This window comes from Geotrypetes seraphini, chromosome 14 (assembly GCF_902459505.1).
Source record: "Geotrypetes seraphini chromosome 14, aGeoSer1.1, whole genome shotgun sequence".
NCBI lineage: Eukaryota > Metazoa > Chordata > Amphibia > Gymnophiona > Dermophiidae > Geotrypetes > Geotrypetes seraphini.
Genome location: NC_047097.1, coordinates 63495276 through 63514980, shown reverse-complemented (window position 1 = coordinate 63514980; position 19705 = coordinate 63495276). Strand labels below are relative to the sequence as shown.

At 40.8% G+C, this 19705-nt stretch overlaps 1 protein-coding gene across 1 annotated transcript; it reads left to right on the top strand.

Moving 5' to 3' along the window:
• The first annotated feature begins 13600 nt into the window (after positions 1-13600).
• Positions 13601-14539, top strand: LOC117348327 (olfactory receptor 5AU1-like). Its single transcript, XM_033920314.1, has one exon. The coding sequence runs from the start codon at positions 13601-13603 to the stop codon at positions 14537-14539; it is 939 nt and encodes a 312-aa protein (XP_033776205.1).
• The last annotated feature ends 5166 nt before the right edge of the window (positions 14540-19705 follow it).

Sequence of the window (19705 nt, the reverse complement as noted above, 5' to 3'; positions counted from 1 at the left end):
CAGTCAGACATTTTCAAGTCCTTCAGGCTAAATTTTTAGTTCCATTCTCTAAATATATGGAAGAGATATTTGGCTCCCAGAAGGACAATCACACAATTTTAAAGTCCTTATGTATAATTTGTTTACAATGTTTCATTAGGTTGACAAGAACAGAAAACACAAATAAAATCCAATGAAATAAATGGAGTGGTGTCCTGAAGGAATTAGCCTAATTACTGAATAAGATGAGATATAATTACATATAATTATTTATGTTTTCTTTGTCTAATTCTCGTGGTTATGACAATCTCCAGAAATCATGTCCCAGGTCTCGCTGTAGAAACTATAAATGTTGCATTGGATTAATGCACCAAATCATTAGACGATCAACAGCTCACGTGAATGCTGTCATAAATGCATATTTCCTTAGTCACAAAAGGCACATCTAGATTTATTTTTTTGTAAGATTTTATGAAGATTTGGAGTTGATAAACCAACATGCAAATTAAAATCAATTTAACAAACAAATCATCTAAACTGTGGTGATGATTTTACCAGCCTGGTTCTTCTACTAGAGGTAGTTTGGTCAGTTGAATCATGATTTTTTTATTTTTTTAATTATTTATTTATAGATTTTCAAATTACATAACAAGTAATCACTTGTATAGAAAGTAAGTTAGTAGGATATGACCTATATCCAATATAAATCATAATACATAAAGACAAAATATAAATAAATATATATAAATATAAAACAAAATACATAAAGAAAATTATTTCAACTAACCCAACTCAAGTCCTCAAAATATAGATCCAAGATTACATTTAAGCGAATAAAAGGAAATAATTAAGAAGATAAATTACAGAGAGAACTGAGGTATGGGCAGTTTATATAAGTTATAGAGCTGTTGATTTCTCTTTATCCAGTTGAGTCATAGCCAGAAAAGCGATTAACTGTTGAGGTTCAAAAAAAACGTATTTAACTGAACGGTAGCAAATAATACACTTGCAAGGATGTCTCAAGTAAATAATGATTTTTTTTTTTTTTAATAGAAAATCATACCAGTCACAGTTAATAAATATTGAACTAGATAAACAGCGCTGCCGGCAAGATAAATGCTCAGATGCTCTTCTATGAGGGTTGGAGCATTTACCTCACCGGCCCACACTAAATACCTCTAGTGCTGTTTAGTAAAAGGAGCTCTTCGTACTATAAAAAGAAGACTAGTCTGGGTTTTCCTGGACGTCTGTTAATCCTAACTGATGTAATGTGAAACTGGTTAAGTGGAAGGCAACAAGTGATAGTTAGTCTCATTACTTTTGTAAGTGATTTACTATTTATTTATTTATTTTTATTTATTTATTTATTTAGATTTTTATCCCGTTCTCCCAGTAGCTCAGAACGGTCTACAGATAAACATACACAATGGAGAGTAATTAGACAAATAACATGTTCTATAGGTTAAATGTTTGGACATACAGGACTGCGAAGTAGTTAAATACAGGGAATATACAGTAAATTAAGAGAAGAGTTTAAGTATATGTAGTTTAGTTTAGTATCAGTCGTTTAGTTTGGTATGAGTAGTTTAGTTTAGTACAAGTTAGTTGAGTTTCGGTACAGTTTATCAGAGTACAGACTAAGAGAGGAATGTACTGAAATTTAGGTAGAAGTTGGACAGGGAAAGCAAGAGAGAGGGGGGGTTTAAGGGGGAGTGGGCTGAGGGTGACTTTTAGTTGAAGAGGAGGGTCTTTATCATTTTACGGAATGTCAATAATGATTTCTGTTGTCTGAGTTGTGGGGGGAGTTGGTTCCAGAGATGTGGAATGAAGTGGCTGTAGGATCGTTTGCGGGCAGTTTCTGAGAGGAGGGACCTTCCAGGGGGAATGCATAGGCGTATTTCTGATTTTGAGCGGAGGGTGCGGGTGGGTGTGTAGATGGGAAGCTTGGATTGTATGTAGGAGGGGGCGGTGGTATAAATTCTTTTGTGGGCTATTGTTAGGGCCTTGAAAGCACAGCGCTGGCTAATTGGGAGCCAGTGTTCAGCGCGGAGTGCCGGGGAGACAGGATCATGGTACTAAAGGGGCAATCAGGAAATTCTGCTGTTTTGTAGGTGATTCCAAAGATTGCAACAGGGAAAACATCCTGAAAGGTGTGGATAACATGGAGAGGAATCGAACAAAGCCTGAAGAATGGTTTGATGCTAAAGAATCGGGAGTCATTTCTGTGTGCTACCAAAGCCTCAGCAAGGAGTAAAGAATGAGAGGCCAGAGGAGAAGAATCCTGGTGGAAAACGGCAAAAAACCCAAAGGAGATTTGATGATCATTCATCCATTCTGAATTGTGTATGTCTTATTGTAATCTGCCATGAACAGTGGAATGAGAAGAATAACTTTTTTAAAAAATAAATAAATCTACTCAGATGTTTGAATGGCAAATTTGTTAATGTATTACTGGAAGGAATAATAGGGATTAGAAAGAGGAAAGCAGAAAACATTCTGGAATAAAGACACACAAAAAAATTGTAAAGCTGAAGACAATTTGTAAAAGTTTGAAGTGCTCTTAAAAACTTTCTTCCTGATGTTTAATTAGCAGCGGGCAGTGCTTTCACTACCAATAAACAGTGTTAAGCCCAGATATTCAATGTCAGGCCATTTCCAACTACCAGCAATGCATATATATGTTTTGGGGGTTTGTTTTGGGTTTTTTTGGCTGCTAAACTCTTAACCGGTTAAGCTGATATTTAGTGGCTAACAAGTTATAGGACTATTATTTATGCGGTCCAATTTAACAGCTCATTTTATCCGGTCTGGTGCTGAAAATCCATTCCTAACCAGATAAGTGTGTGACGACAGCCGATTTAGCAATAGGCGATAACATTCAGCGAGAGAGAACCAGTTATCATCTCCTGCTGAATATTTGCAGTCAGCCACAAAACGTCAGTGGCCATTTCTGACTGGTTAAATAGTGCTTAATATGGGAAGTTTTCTTCTTTCAACTAGCGTTTGATCTAAAGATGGCTAACAATGGAAAAGGTATTAGGATTCCTGGTAAGGCAGGTCCAGCATATTTACGTGGGGGTTTTGGTTTGTTTGTTAGTTTCTGGTTAGTATGGTATTGATTTGTATGTAATAGGTTATTCCTGTCATTTTTATGGTGTTCCTTTCTATTTTGTTTTTATGGGCATTTTTAGATTATTCCAAACTGCTCAGAGACTATTGCCAGCTTGGCAGAATATTATATTTTAAACACACAGGAACAAAAACAAGAACTACATGCAGTAAAGTGGAGATCGGAGCACAGAGACATCTGATAATAATGACTGAACTTTCACCTCTTTGAAATCTCTGAATATGCCAGACTTAGGGGGAAATTAACAAAGTGGACCATTATTATTACATATCATTTTACTTTCAACCCCAGTTATCAGTACCTAGGTCTTATTGCATTACATAGGACCTGTCCACATATTAACAGGCCTTTATAATAATTTTAACCTTTAATAGTTAATGAATCCTCTTGCATCATTATAAAGTTTGCATGGACTGCTTTTTTATAATTCAATGTACTGAAAATAAGCCAACTTTAATTATGAGACTGCCCTATTCTGCAGCGCAGTTTAAACATAAAACCATTACATAATCCTATTTCAAATCTGATTTCTTCTATCAACACATTCAGAATAATAGATGGAAGGCAGGAACCAGACGTCAGTGACTGAGTTCATTCTCCTCGGACTCACTCGTGATCCAAAGCTCCAGATTCCACTCTTTGTATTCTTCCTACTGGTCTATATTATCACCCTGCTGGGCAATATTGGTATTATTCTTGTAATTAGGTTGGATGTGCACCTGCAGACTCCAATGTATTTTTTCCTTTTCCACTTGTCAATTATAGATATCTGTTATTCTTCGGGCATCACCCCCGTGGCCCTGCAAACCTTCTTGACAGAGCAGGAAACTATCTCCTTCCTCGACTGCGCTATACAAATGTATTTTTTCCTATGGTTTGCTACTGCAGAGTTGCATCTTCTGGCAGTGATGGCATATGATCGATATGTGGCAATCTGTAACCCGTTGCTTTACCCTATCACTATGAGCAGGGGAGTCTGCATTCAGATGGTGGCTGGAGTTCATATGGCTGGCATTTGTACTGGCATAATCCACACAACTTTCACTTTTCGCTTGAACTACTGCGGCTCCAACGTAATTAACCACTTTTTCTGCGATATTCCTCCACTCTTGGTCCTCACTTGCTCAGACATCTCTGTCAATGAATTTGTATTGTTTGTTATCGCCGGGTTCAATACCATAGCCACCTTGTCGGTCATCTTATTCTCTTACACCTTCATTATCTCCAGCGTCTTCAGGATGCGCTCTGCTGAAGGACGACGCAAAGCGTTCAACACTTGTGCCTCCCACTTCACTGCCGTGCTTATATTTTACGGGACCCTTTTTTTCACGTATTTACGGCCTAATTCGAGTTACTCTATGGAGCAGGACAAAGTAGTTTCAGTATTTTATTCAATCATAGTACCCATGTTAAACCCTCTGATTTATACCCTGAGGAACAAAGAAGTAATATCAGCCGTTGTGAAGATACGGAAAAAATTTGTTACAGCCATCAGGTCTACTAGGTAAGTGTTATATTTTGAAGGATCATAAATCACTGGATTGATATCAGTAACTCTAAGGTGAGAGTAGTGGGTTGTTAACTGGGGAAGCCTGCTTCAAATTTAATTGCTGCTTCTATTGGTCTTGGGCAAGTTACTTAACTCTCCATTGCCCTCGGTACAAACCTCCAGGGACAAGAAACATGCCTACCAATTATATTTGTTGAAGAATGAGAACAGAGTAAATTTTAAATTGGTTATACTTACATATAAACTGTTGCAGGGAATGGGACCAGAAGGTTTAATGAAGTATATAACTTTTCCAATAAATAGAGCTGCCTCCCGGTATAAACAGTCATTGAGGGTTTGGACAATTTTTCTGGAGGAAAAGTCCATAGTTTGACATTGAGAAAAGCATGGGGCAAACCACTGCTTGCCCTGGATCGGTAGCATGGAATGTTGCTACTCTTTGGGGTTCCGGAATCTTTTGTTACTCTTTGGGTTTTGGCCAGGTACTAGTGACCTGGATTGGCCACCATGAGAACAGGCTACTGGGCTTGATGGACCTTTGGTCTGACCCCAGTAAGGCTATTCTTAAGTTCTTGTTCTATAAGTTCATATGATCATTTGAAATCTTTGATGAACAAATCTTTTGAGGTTATAGGAACAAAGCTTTGGAACAATCTTCCAACTGCACTAAGAAAAGGGTAACATAAGAATTTCCATCTCCGGATCAGACCCTGGGTCCATCAAGTCCGGCGATCCGCACACGCGCAGGCCCCGCCAGGTGTACCCTGGCCTAGTTTTAGTCCCCATATCACTCTAAGCTCTTTTATTTTAAAAACTATGCCAGGGTACACCTGGCGGGGCCTCCGCGTGTGCGGATCGCCGGACTTGATGGACCCAGGGTCTGATCTGGAGATGGCAATTCTTATGTTCTTATGATTGTTAAATGAATAATTTTGTACGGACACAATATTTTTTTAAATTGTTGTTATCCACTTAGAATCTATTGTGAGAATAGTGCAGAATATAAACATATAAAAAAAGAACAGAATAGCTATACCAGAATGTCACTTACTTTGAATTTCTGAGAAAGGTGTGAGAAAAATAGAATTCCAACATCAAAGGTGTAATGTATTTGAAACCCCCCTCAAACAACCTGTTACTAGATTGCCACACACATACAAGGACTAGCACTGGTCTGCCCATACTGTGGCAGGAGTTGCCTGTCCACTTCTATCCTCAGTGAGATTATGTTCATGGAGCTTTCTGACTTCTCGTGTAACTTTCTTTAAATTACAGGCAGCCCCCAAGTTACGGACACCCGAGTTAAGTATGATTTGTACTTAAGAACATGGTCGTGCTTCATTTGATTCCACTGAGCGGTATTTCCAGTGGCATAGACTCCTACTCTTCTCCTGCTGCAGATTCAGGAATGATGCATGGCCACATTAAGAACGGTGTGTGGTTGTGCATGCTGTACCTTAGAGGGAACAGAGGGACAGTTGGCCTTTTTGTCATCTGGGAGCAGAGGTAAGCAGCAAGAACCTTAAAATCTTCAAATTCTGGGTTATATGCAAATCCGACTTAAGAACAGCTTTATAAACGTAACTCTTTCTGAACCTGGGGACTGCCTAAAGTCCCTTTATGTTCTGGTTCCTGTTACCCTAGCTTATCTGTGTAAACATTCCATCTCTGCCTACACCTTGTGCCTACACCTTTAACTTCTCCAGTGTATGCAGCAATGCCCACATCGGTGTCGGCTTGCCCTTTGGCATCACTTCCTAGGCGTGGGTCCTGGAAGTGACATCAGAGAGAACGAAGATGCCAATGCAGCTAGCAACCTCGCGCCAGGGAAGTAAAAAAGGTATGGGGAAGGCAAGGGGCATGCATGCCTGGCAAGGAGAGGGGGAGGAGGGGTACCTTGCCCATAGGAAGACCGCACCCAGGGCAGACACCCCCCCCTTACTACGCCACTGGCTTGGGGGAAATCCACTGCTTATTCCTAGGATAAGCACTATAAAATATGTTCTTATGTGAGCCAAGTACAGGACAGTCAAGCCATTGTGACATCACTGATAAGGTTGGCTCTTAGGCATTGGTGGAATGAGGCATTATGAGGTCACAATCTCAGCTCTGGAATGCACCTTGTGTATTCAGTTGTTTCATTGTGTATTGTGTTTCCATTGTAAATAGTATAAACCATATTACATATCGTTATTTGAATCTTTTTACGGCTGTAATTGTCTATTGCCTCGTCCTTGCTGTATATTGCCTTGGGTGAAGTTCTTCAAAAACGTGATAAATAAAGCCAAACAAATAAGTAACCAAATAAATAAATATGTTGAGATTTAAAACCGAAAAAATAAACTTTAAAAGGCAATAGTTATGGTTCATTTTATGAAGGCATCTTTCATTTTTGGAGGACTTTAAACTGCATTTTCATGTTGTTTTTACAGGCTTCTCTGACTCTGCTACAGCGGTCTGATTGCCAGAACTAGATTCTCTCCCCTCCCCCCCCCCCCACATACATACGCACACTTTTACAAAACCGTAACTTTTTTTAGCACCAGCCACAGTGGTAACAGCTCTGATACTCATTGGAATTCTATGAACATCAAAGCTGTTACCGCCGAAGCCGGCGCTAAAAACTGCGCTACGCTTTTGTAAAAGGCGGGGTTTAGGCATTGACATAAGAAACAGATGCCCCAAAACTCCAGTTTCTGACTTTCTTCTCCTTCCCTTGTCTAGTCTTTAAAGAACTCCTCACCTCACCTCAACTCCTCTGTTTATGGGGGCCACGATCTTAAATCCATCCTGGCTGATTGCCACGTTCATGGTCTTTCCTCTATGTTTAGACATTTGTTACAAGTGAGTCCAGTTCATTACTGCCCAGGTTCACGTCTGCATTAACTTTCCAACTGTTCAAGGTTTTCCAGGGAAGCTTTGAATTAGGTGCCAAATTTCTTATCCAACAATCTATTTCAGTTTTGAATCAACAAAGAGATGTTAGGACAAAACTTAACATGGGAACAACATGGGCACAGCTAAAAATAGCACTCATATTCAGAATCCTCTGGTTATAGTTACCCAGTTAAGACAGCCTTTTACTAAGATGTACTAAAATTTGCAGTTACCTTGGCTTGATGTGGGATTTTATTGCATGGCAGCTTTTGGAGATGTCCCCACTATTTTTTTTTAAATTGCAGGTTATGCATTATTGTTCCCAATAGCACATGGTACCTTCGCCCATTCTTTTGCTCTTCGGACTGCACTTTACTAGAGACTAAATACCAGTCGATATTTGGAACTGAAACAACTTGGAACATTCACAAGCTTTGGACTCCTGATGAAGGCCTCTGGCCGAAACATGACTCATGTCGAGTCACATTGTTATATATAATAAAGTGTCCCCATGCAATTCCATTGGTCATCGTCTCCTGTGCTGTGCCGTTCTATGATTTCATTTGGAACAACACTGATCTCTTTTATTCTTTCAGCGTTACATTCTAGCTTTAGTTCAGGTTATTTTCCAGTAGCTTGGAAAAATGTTGTTGTCTACCCAAGAATCAAGGATTCTTCAGGTGGATAAATGGTGATTACAATATGAAAATCATATGCGTAGGCAAAACCTGTTAATTCTAAGGATTGTATTAATGTGAAAAGAAGAGCCATGACACATTAAAAAGAGTCAACGAGTCAACTGAGATCCTTGAGGAACTCTACATGTTATACTGTATGATATTATTAGAAAGGTAAATCTCCCAGAAAACAGTACACTTCTCCCTCCGTATTTGCTGTGATAGGGGATTAGAACCGCGAATATATAAAAACTCGAACAACATTTTCATATGTTATTCACGGTTTTCTATTAAAAACCATCATGAATATGGTGAAACCAAGAATAACATGGTGGGAGACCTGGCCTGTACCTGAAGGAGAGGCAACATATGGTGATGAAAGTGTCGGGGATCGGCGATTTTCTCTGTAAACACTTGGAATCAGTGATTTCTCTATGCAAGCTGATGCCATTGGGGGGGGAGGAGCCAGCAAGCTAAAAACCGCGAATAATCGAGACCGTGAATGCTAAAACCGTGAATACAGAGGGAGAAGTGTATATGACCTATATAAATTACACTGGCCAACACTCATTTTGGTGCCTCAAATGTTAGACCTATTTCTAGGTATATTTGGACTGCTCAGTGACTTAGTAAGAGGGGGAGGAGGGGAGGGAGGGGTGGTCCATCCCGGGTGCTGTACCCTGCCTATATTGTCTTCAATATTTGGTGTTCCTTGGACAGTGAACTATCCAGGCACACTCCCAACACATTCATCTCCTTCTTCACCATCACTTCCTCACCCATCATACTCAACCTCTCTGTGTATGTGTATGCGTGCATGAATGACTCTCTTTCTGTATACGTGCAATGTGTGTCTGTGTGCATATGTGTGTGTGCGTGTGTGAGTTTATGTCTCAACGAGAAAATATACTTGTGTTGTCTCTATGTATGTAAATGTGCTTGTGTCTGTGTTTATGTGTGTATACATGTATACATGTATTTGCATGTATACTGTATGGGGCTCATAATAGAAACAGAAATACATCTAAAAACCCACCCAAATCAGCAGTTGGATGATCTAAAAGACAGGTCGTCCAAGTGCTAATAATCAAAATGGCTTTTTAGACGTAGCCAGAGACTTTTTAGGCCTCTGAATCCCGCTGTGCACCCAGAGCTGAAAGGGGCATGTTTGAAGGAATGGTTAGGGTGGGATATAGGCCGATCTAGAATTAGTCGTACTGCAGAGATAATCGAAAGTTTGATGAGGCTGGCTGGCTGGCTGGAACTTATACGTTGTGACTTAGGTAATCTAAATCAGGTCTAAGTGCCCAGAAGGCATCCAAAGTGAGCAGATAACCACTGCAGACACAAAGTACAGATCCCCCACACACTTCCCTGCTGATCACTGACACACCCCCACCCCCCAACGTACATACCTGCCTCCAGAACATCAGCATCTGGCATAGGAAAGCCAAATAGAGCTGCAAAGAGGTGGCTTAAGTAGTCTGGGGGGTGGGCTAGTGAACCATAGAGAAAAGGACCCAGGACCATAAGTCACTCTAACCACTGCATTCATGATGGAAAATGTGAGTCCACCGAAAACGCCCCAAACCCTAATATACTAGGTGGCACTTGCAGCTATAAAGGCTATCAGGGTGGTAGACAGGTGGGTATAATAGTAGGTTTTGGGTGTGTTTGGGGGGCTTACAATGAGCTGCAAGGGAGTTGTGGTGAGATGCTTATGTGGCACCCTTTTTGTGAAGTTCACAGCAGTGCTCTATAAGGTGCTCCACTCCTTCACTTTGCTGGACCCTCCCACATGCAAAAGGCACAGTTTCTCCCTCTTTTAGTGGGGCTGCTCTGCAACCAGGTGTGATTCTCTCTACCTGGCGCTTTTGCAGGCGTGATTTCCTAACCGGCGCTGTCGCATGACTGACATGCAACCGGTGGCCGCTTTTAAGGCGGCAAACCCACATGGGCGCTGGTTGGAGAGTCTGGGGGAAAGTGTCATGGTGATCAGAGAAGATACTCAGAAACTGTATCGCTAAGTGCCTGCCGAATGGGGTTTGAATGGGCAGGAACCTCTCGTGCCTGCATAAACCCCATTGAATATCTACCCGGGTGTGTCTTTTTTCCAGTTTTTTTTTTCACAAGCTCAAATTTAGATCCATTTTCTAAATTTTGGGATTTGAAATGTGGCCCTAGATGGGTAGACAGGCATGATGAAGCCCGTATGTATAATTTGTTGACAATATTTCGTTGAACTGAAAAAGAAAAGTCCAAAACGAGAATTAAAGAGAGCTGTGTCCTGAAGGAATCAAACCAATTGCTGAATATAATGAGATATAATTGCAGTACTTATTTGTCTGCCTTGTCTAATTCTATGGGGTGTGAAGATCTCCGAACATCATGTCCGAGGTCCCACCGCAGAAACTATAAATTCTGTCTTAGGATTCAGGCATCAGCTCGTTAGATGTTTGAAAGTTTACAGGAAGGCTGTTATTTATGCATTTTTCTTTGCCAAAAGAAAGTAATTCTAGACTTTAACTTTTTAAACAACATTTCTTACTTGTTATGTAATATTTTTCAAGGATTTGCAGTTGATAAACCAACACGCAAACTGAAACCATCTGGATCTACTTGAGGTAGGTCTTTTCAATTGAATGATACATTTCTTTGAATCCGTGAACAGAGTTGTATCCGAGGACAGCACATGATATGATTTTGCGTACATGACATAAATAATAATAATAATAATTTTCTTGTGTACCGCCCAACCAGTAGTTTTGAGACATTTCAGCACATGGTACAGTTTCATAGAACACACTACGTACAATCTAAAATTATCTAATAAAAATAATATAATTGTTAAAAACATTCAAGTATAATGTTAAAAATTATTAAAAATTAAAACATACTATGACAATAAGAATAGAAACATAAGACCTCATTTAAATGTATCAAAATTAATATTCTTATTTGTCAAATAAATAGGTCTTTAATGATTTCCTATGTTGAGTGCAATTTTTTTTCTCTCTGGTTTGTTTTAAATTTACTACTTAGTAACTTCATTGCATTGTAGGTGTGTCTCCAGTATGTCACCTTTTGTGCAACTGAGGCCTCTGAACCAAACTCTGACTAGACCTGAACCAGACTGTCATGATTGCCTTCCTGCTTCCTGCACATATATTCTGACTACAATCACAAGGACACTGGCATACCAAGGAGCTTCAGCACTACATCTCTGAGTGCAAAGTTGCTAAGAAGACAGATTTACGACACAGGCATGTGATAAGACTTGTGGGCCTTCTTGGTCCATAAGGAGGGTGTCTGAACCAATACGTATCTGATTGTTCTCCAGGCATAGGAGGAATTTGTGATCTGATTGGGCCAAACACCAACATCTGATACCAGACTTTGTGTGAACAAAAAGAAGAGTTTTGGACTTGGAGCGAACAGACGCAGATCCAAGAGCTTTGAAGAGAGACAGTCTCTCCATGCCCGTCCAAGTGCTGACCCTCTCTGTATACTACAGTACAGAGAAGTGTAAGCTAATAGTTATGGCATCAAACATTGTGTAGTGACCAGCGGCTTGTGCTGGCTGAGGTCTAAGACTGTCTCGTTACTAGCCAGATGCTATCTAGTTTGTCTGCTGTGCACATGGTGTGAAGTAGAGAACCAAATCCCATTTTTCATTCAAAGGACTGCTAAGAGGTATGGTCTGGGTGAGGACTCCGGGTTTCCTTGCTACTCCTACTATACTACAATAGCGCTACCAGATGGATGCAGTGCTGCACAGAGTCACAAAGAAGAAAACAGTCCCTGCTCAAAAGAGCTTACAGTCTAAACAGCCGTTCTTTATCTCTGTCAATAACACTGTACGGAGCATGGTTTACTAGCTGGAAATATTTGGCTGTAAATAATTTTCTCAGAATATTTATTCAGTTATCTCTTTGTGTACTATGCATTGCTAGATCTTTTATGTATTCTGTGTAGTATTTATTGTGTGTTTGTGTGATGTTGCACTAATTCTTCGGTATTTACATTATTATATAATACATAATATATATTCCATTTTGATTACTAGTGGTTACTGTAGAACAATTCCCTAAATCAGAGCAGATGTCCAAAATTTCAGCACAAGATTTATTCACCACAGAAATCAATAAAAAGATATTTGTTTTGCAGCCCTTGCAAGGGAGAAACGTGGTCTTGGTGGGCTTTTATTTTAACAACAAAGAAGTGCCAAAAAGGTGCTCAAACTTACCAGACGACCACTGGAGGGATATAAGTATGACCCACTCACACTACCCCAGAGGTCACCGGTAGAGATTATAAAAATAATACACGTGATTTTTGAAGGCGCTGTTATAATTCTGATGACTACAGTAGCTGATGAACTTTTATCCCTTTGAAACCTCTGAATATGCCAGATTTAGAGGGGTAGTTTTCAGTGTATGTCACTATTGAAGCATCTTAGTTTGGTGTTAACCCCAGTTGTTCATAACTACCGTGTTTTCCCCCAAATAAGACAGGATCTTAAATTAATTTTTGCTCCAAAAAATACATTAGGGCTTATTTTCGGGAGATGTCTTATTTTTTTTCCATGTACAACAATCATCTCTCCCTTCTTCTCCTCCACCCCAATTCTTCATCTTACCATTCTCCTCCCATGTGCAGCATCTTTCCTCCCCTCTCACCCATTCCCTTGTGCAGCATCTTTCTATCTCTCCATCCCATCCCCCTGTGCAGCAGAACCCCACCGACCCTCCCACTGTGAGACTGACATACCGTACCTCTGAGGCTTCCAAAAACAGTGCTCTGAACGGGCTGCTTTGCTGCCTTCCCCGCCAGGGCTTTCCCTCTGCCGCATCACTGATGATGTCATCAGTGACGCAGCAGCACAGGGAAGGCCGCAAAGCAGCCCATTCATAGCACTGCCGCCGCTGGCACTTTAGGAGGCTTTGGAGCAGAGGTATGGTCAGGTCTCATCGGGGTGGGGGGGGGTCGCTGAATTAACAAGTCCAATTTTCTCGGTGAATTGGGCAGCACTAGTGTCAGGGATGGAGTCGGGGGATATTTTTGGGGAGCTTCGGAGGTCAATCTTAACTAGGGCTTATTTTGGGGATAGGACTTATATTAGGAGCATCTTTAAAAATCACGGCTCGGACTTATTTTCAAGGAAACATGGTAGGTATCATTGTATAAACTAGCATGAATTAATGGTAAAATAATAATAATTTTGATAGTAGCCAGCATTGATAACTACACCACATAATGGCTAATGAATATTCTGTATATAACAGGGTTTGGGGTATTTTTTTGCTTCTGCAAAAAGATTACATGGACTGAAAATGAAATAAGCCTGCTTTAATTATGACACTGTTCTTTTCTGCAGCTTAGTTCAAACCCAATTTCTTGTACCAACAGGCACATTCAGGATAACAAATGGAAGGCGGGAACCAGACGTCAGTGACAGAATTCATTCTCTTGGGACTCGCTCGTGATCCAAACCTCCAGATTCCACTCTTTGTGCTGTTCCTACTGATCTATGTCATCACCCTGCTGGGTAATATCAGTATTATTGTTGCAACTAGATTGGACGCAAACTTGCAGACCCCGATGTACTTTTTCCTCTTTCAATTGTCATTTCTAGATCTCTGTTATTCTTCAGCGGTCACCCCCAAAACTCTGCAAACCCTTCTGGCAAAGCAGAAAACCATCTCCTTCCTCGGCTGCGCTCTACAAATGTTTTTTTATGCAGGTTATGCTACAACAGAATGTTTTCTGCTGGCAATGATGGCGTATGATCGATATGTGGCAATCTGCAATCCATTGCTTTACCCTGTTATTATGAGCCGGAAACTGTGCATTCAGATGCTGTGCACATCATATGTGTGTGGCTTTTGTAATGCCCTGATCCATACGTCTTGCATTTTCCACTTATCCTTCTGCGGTTCCAATGTCATCGATCACTATTTCTGTGATGGCCCTCCACTCTTGGTACTTACATGCTCAGACACATTTGTCTGCGAACTTGGACTTTTTATTTTCGCTGGGTTCAACACTATATCAACCTTCCTGGCCATCTTAATCTCTTACACCTTCATTCTCTCCAGCATCCTGAGGATTCGCTCTGCCGAAGGAAGACGCAAAGCATTCAACACTTGCGGATCTCACTTCACCGGTGTGATAATACTTTACGGGACCCTTTTTTTCATGTATTTACGACCTGCTTCGAGTTACTCTATGGAGCAGGACAGAGTTGTTTCAGTGTTTTATGCAGTCCTAATCCCCATGTTAAACCCCCTGATTTATAGCCTGAGGAACAAAGAGGTAAAAACAGCCTTGGTGAAGGTATGGAAGCAATTCTTCATGACATTCTGAGGGCTTGCAAGATAAGTATTATATTTGGAGTAATCATGAGTTATTGGATGGACCTCTATAACTCTAAGGTGAAGGAGCCCCATAGTGAGATCTGTAGTCTTATAACCAGAGAAGCCTGGTAAAAATCTCGTTGCTACATCTTAGGGCAGGTCGGTTAGCTCTCCATTTCATCAGGTAGAAACCGAGATTATAAGACCTCTGGGAACAGGAAATCGTACCTGAATGTAACTTACGTTGAGCCTCTGAAGAAGCTGTGAGCTAAATTAAGTTCAATCAGCAAAGATGTGAATGTATATGTGGAAAAGTCCACGTTGGAACAACAAAAACTTTAATAGACAATACAGTATTTACATTTTATTCTTTAATAATAACTTCTAATTTAAGGAGACTTTAAACTGCATTCTCATGATATTGTTCCAGGAATATTTTGGCTGTGCTGTAGCTGTCTGATTGAACAAGCTGTATTTTTAGCGCACGCTTAAAAGGAAGCGGTAGCGGCTAGTGCGGACCGCATTATAACGTGCGCTAAAACCACTAGCACACCTTTGTAAAAGGAGCCCTAAATGTAGGAACTGGCATATGAGAGCTACAGCCTCAGCATCCTGAGGTTGTGGGTTCAAATCGCACACTGCTCCTTGTGACCCTGAGCAAGTCACTCAATTCTTCTTTGCCCCAGGTACATTAGATAGATTGTGAGCCCACCATGACAAATAGGGAAAATGCTTGAGTACCTGATTGTAAACCGCTTAGATAACTTTAAAAGGCAGTATATAAATACCTTAAATAAATGAATTGAGATAAAAAGGCTGCTTTGTTTACCTTCTTTGGAATGACTACGAGACAGCATTGTATCTTCCAAAACAGACAATATTAGTTTATTGGTAGTATAAGAACTTACAATTGTACAGCAGCACAGGCATATCAGAAAAAATATATATTGTCAGTTAAGAATATGCAATGGAGAGAAGAATTCGCTCTAATATGCTTAGCAGGGGGCTAGCAGTTCCCCGTAGCATAAGTAAGTGAATCTTTCTCTGGCTTTACTTAGAATGCACGTGTTTTTTATACAGAGAAATTCTTCCTTTGTTCCAAGAAAGGCCACCCCCGAATTCTACTTATGTACTTCCCTATTGGTACATAACATAATGTAAATCTAACTCCTCTTTCCCTCAGTCCATGCCTCTCTCACTTCCACCAGGTGCCTTGAAAAAAAAGAGAACTTCTAGTGAACTGTCCTCCCTCAGCACGGAGACATGCATCTGTTAATTAGCGGTTGTACAATTCTGTGCATATTCGAGCTGGTGTCCTTGTAAGATGAAAGTAGCTGTTTAGTTCCCATAGCTAGGTCTGGAGGCAGGAAGTCCATGGTTTGGTACCAAGTTCTTTCATCTCGTTACACCCACATGAGCAGAGCTCCTTGCTCATTAAAAGTTTTATGGCTCTCTCGGGTGCCTGGCCCATGAAGTCATACAGCACTGATAACAGTTCAGCAGAACCTTGGAGGGAAATCCCTCCCAGCAGGGAATGGTAACAAAAACATCATTGTTAGCATTGCAAAAGGCTGTAGATGACGACAGACAGCAAGGTACAGGCAGGCTTATGGGAAAATATAAGTCTGTAATTTCCAGCATAGTGTCCAGCATACATAAGTGAAAATATAGGTCTGTAGAATCCAGTTGAATAATCCGTATGTCCAGGATATACAATGTCAGAATAAATAAATAAATGTCTACAGTACCAAATCTAAAGGTGAGAGATTGGAGAAACTGGGACTCTTTTCCCTGGAGAAGAGGAGACTTAGAGGGGATATGATAGAGACTTACAAGATCATGAAGGGTATAGAGAGAGTAGAGAGGGAAAGAAAGAGAGAGAAAGGGAGACAGACAGAAATAGAGATAGATAGATAGAGAAAGATTGGAGGAACTGAGACTCTTTTCCCTGGAGAAGAGGAGACTTACAGGGGATATGATGGAGACTTACAAGATCATGAAGGGCATAGAGAGAGTAGAGAGGGACATATTCTTCAAACTTTTGAAAAATAAAAGAACAAGAGGGCATTCGGAAAAGTTGAAAGGGGACAGATTCAAAATGAACGCTAGGAAGTTCTTCTTTACCCAACGTGTGGTGGACACCTGGAATGCGCTTCCAGAGGACGTAATAGGGCAGAGTAGGTACTAGGGTTCAAGAAAGGATTGGATAATTTCCTGCTGGAAAAGGGGATAGAGGGGTATAGATAGAGGATTACTGCACAGGTCCTGGACCTGTTGGGCCGCCACGTGAACAGACTGCTGGGCATGATGGACCTTAGGTCTGACCCAGCAGAGGCATTGCTTATGTTCTTAAGGTGCTCAAAAACAAGACATTTGGATCCCCCCCCCCACACACACACACATATACTCTGTTCAGTCTATAGAGGGGTTCTTATCACCCTAGACTTCAGCTGTAATTTTAAATCCACCTCATCACTGCTGATCGCCATGTCCTCTATATTTTCCCTAGGAGTACATCTAATTTACAATGAATTCCAATTCATTTCTACTAATCCTCATCTCCGCCATTTAACACAAGAACTACCGCAGTATAAGGTATGCCCTCCAAATCTCTCCCCAAATCTACTATCCCAATAGCCCTTATGCCTGCAGTATCACCTATATGGCAGTATTGGAGGTTTTAGATGGGTTTAGGTGGGCTCAACCTTTCTACTTAAATGTAGTTGGTAGGGTGGGATATGGGCCTGAACAAAGAGATATCTGGGCAAACCATTACTGAATAACTATGGGAAGGAGCAAAGCTAAGTCTGATCCTGATAGCGCTGATATTTAGAATCATCTGGTTGAAGTTACCCAATTAAGAATGGGCGGAAAATACCTAATGCTAACAAGAAAAGCTTTCTGCTTAAACTTGTACTGGGTATGTTTGATAGTGGGGTGCTTTTACTGGGTCCGCTTTTGCTGACTTGATGGTAGTGTGAGTGTACATAGCACTGTAATAAATATTCTAATTCTGTCTCTGCAATTCTAATTATGGGGGTTTTTTTTTGTTTAAAAAAATAAATGAACCACCTCCAGGAGGCCTAAATGTAGTCAAGATACATATTGCAAGAACTGACTTGTTTTCTTCTTGTGTTCATGAAAGTTATGCTCTGATACTCATTGGTACAAGGAACATGAGACATTTTTGAACCTTCTGAAATCTAATTTGGCCGGTGGCCTAAATAAACTTCTGTTTGTTTTGGGCATTCTGACTGGGTTCTGATTTATTAAAGAAGAGACACATGATAGCTGTATTTGTAATCCGCCTTGAACTGCAAGGTATAGGCGGAATAGAAGTCCCTAATGTAATGTAATAGCTACCTGTACATGTACTCCTAGACAGTGGCCCAGGGCCTTATTAAATCCTAAAGGGACTCTCTAGTTATAGAGGACATGCTAGGGTCAGGTTTTGCCACAACCTGGAGCGCTAGCTGTGGTAGTTAGACTCCTGGGTGTGACATTATATATACATATACAGTGCTCCCCTGCGAATTTGCGGTCAGCGATTTGCGGTCCTGATCATTCGCGGTATTTTCTGACTGCAAATGACCAGGCAGGAGAGGGCAGCCGGAGCGCTGGCGAGTGAAGGAAATCACTTGCGGTATGCTCTGACTGCCTCTTCCATCACTAAAGTCGGGCCTCACCAATCAGGAGCTGCTTACACCTACATTCTCTCCAGCATCCCAAAGATTCGCTCTGCTGAAGGGCGATTCAAAGCGTTCAACACTTGCGCCTCCCACTTCACTGCTGTGCTGATTTTCTACGGGACCATTTTTTTCATGTATTTACGACCTGCTTCGAGTTACTCTATGGAGCAGGACAGAATAGTTTCAGTCTTTTATGCAGTGCTAATCCCTATGTTAAACCCCTTGATTTATAGCCTGAGGAACAAAGAGGTAAAAACAGCCTTTGTGAAGATGAGGCTACGATTCTTCACAACAGTCAGAGGGTTTATAAGGTAAATGATTTATTTTAAGTAATTCTTCATCACTGAATGGTGAAATAACCTAATGGTTAGAGCATTGGTTCTTAAACCTGTCCTGGGGGACCCCCAACAGTCGGCTCTTCAAGATATGCATATGATTTGCCTATGCATTAGGTAGTAAGCATACAAATTCCTCTCATGCATATTCATTAGGAATATCTTGAAAATCCAACTGGCTGGGGGATCCCCAAGGACAGGTTTAAGAACCACTGGGTTAGAGCATTGGTTTGATAACCAGGGAAGCCCGCTTCAGGTCACATGGTTGATTCTTGTGGTCCTGAGCAAATCACTTAGCTCTCCATTGTCAGATTACAAATCCTCCATGGACAAAAAAAATGTTGATTGTACCTGAATGTAACTTACATTGAGATTCTGAGAAAGGCACCAGCTAAATCCAATTCCACCATGAAAGTTAAAGATTGATGTGGAAAATCCATTGTTGAGGGGAAAAAAAAACCTTTAAGAGGCAATATTTATTTATTTTATTCTATGATAGCATAGGTGTAGGTAGCAAAGGCAAATTCTTAAAGTTTCCCCCAAATAGTTTCATCCACAGGAGCCAACTTTTCAAAATGATCGGGGGTGTTGAACATGGCACAAATTACCAAGCATGGTAGGTTGTGAACACAACTGGTCAAACTGTCTTTAAATGAAAAGCACGGCAGGGAGGAGTTGTGAGTAATACAAATGCTGGGGTTAGAATCACAAGGGCCACCAGTCTTTCTTCCTCCCCAAACCCAACTCATCACCACAGTTTACCATCCTAATCCATCTACACACTCCAATGCCATGCCTTCCTGTCTACCTTGGTCCATCTATACAATCCATATTCTCCCCCTCCCAGCAAATCCTCAGTGGTTCCTCTTCCCTTCCTATTCTGTACACACTATACACTTTTCTTTTCTCTTAGACCATTCCTATTTCTTTCTCATTCCCTTCCCCCCTTAATATCTTCTTCCTTCTCTCCTCTTCTTATTCTGTATATGTCCCTCACTCCTTTCTCCCAATGCAGTTTGACTTTTGTTTGGGGGTAGAATGCTTAATAGCATCCCCTTGGTATCTACTTCATATCCACAATCTATACTTCTCTGTTCTCTTCTTCCTCTTGACCTGACCAGCCTTGCCTCTTATTCCTCCCCCTTTGGGTTC

Bases quoted from the DNA above. Each gene is read 5' to 3' on its own strand.
- LOC117348327 (XM_033920314.1), top strand. From the start codon at position 13,601: ATGGAAGGCGGGAACCAGACGTCAGTGACAGAATTCATTCTCTTGGGA.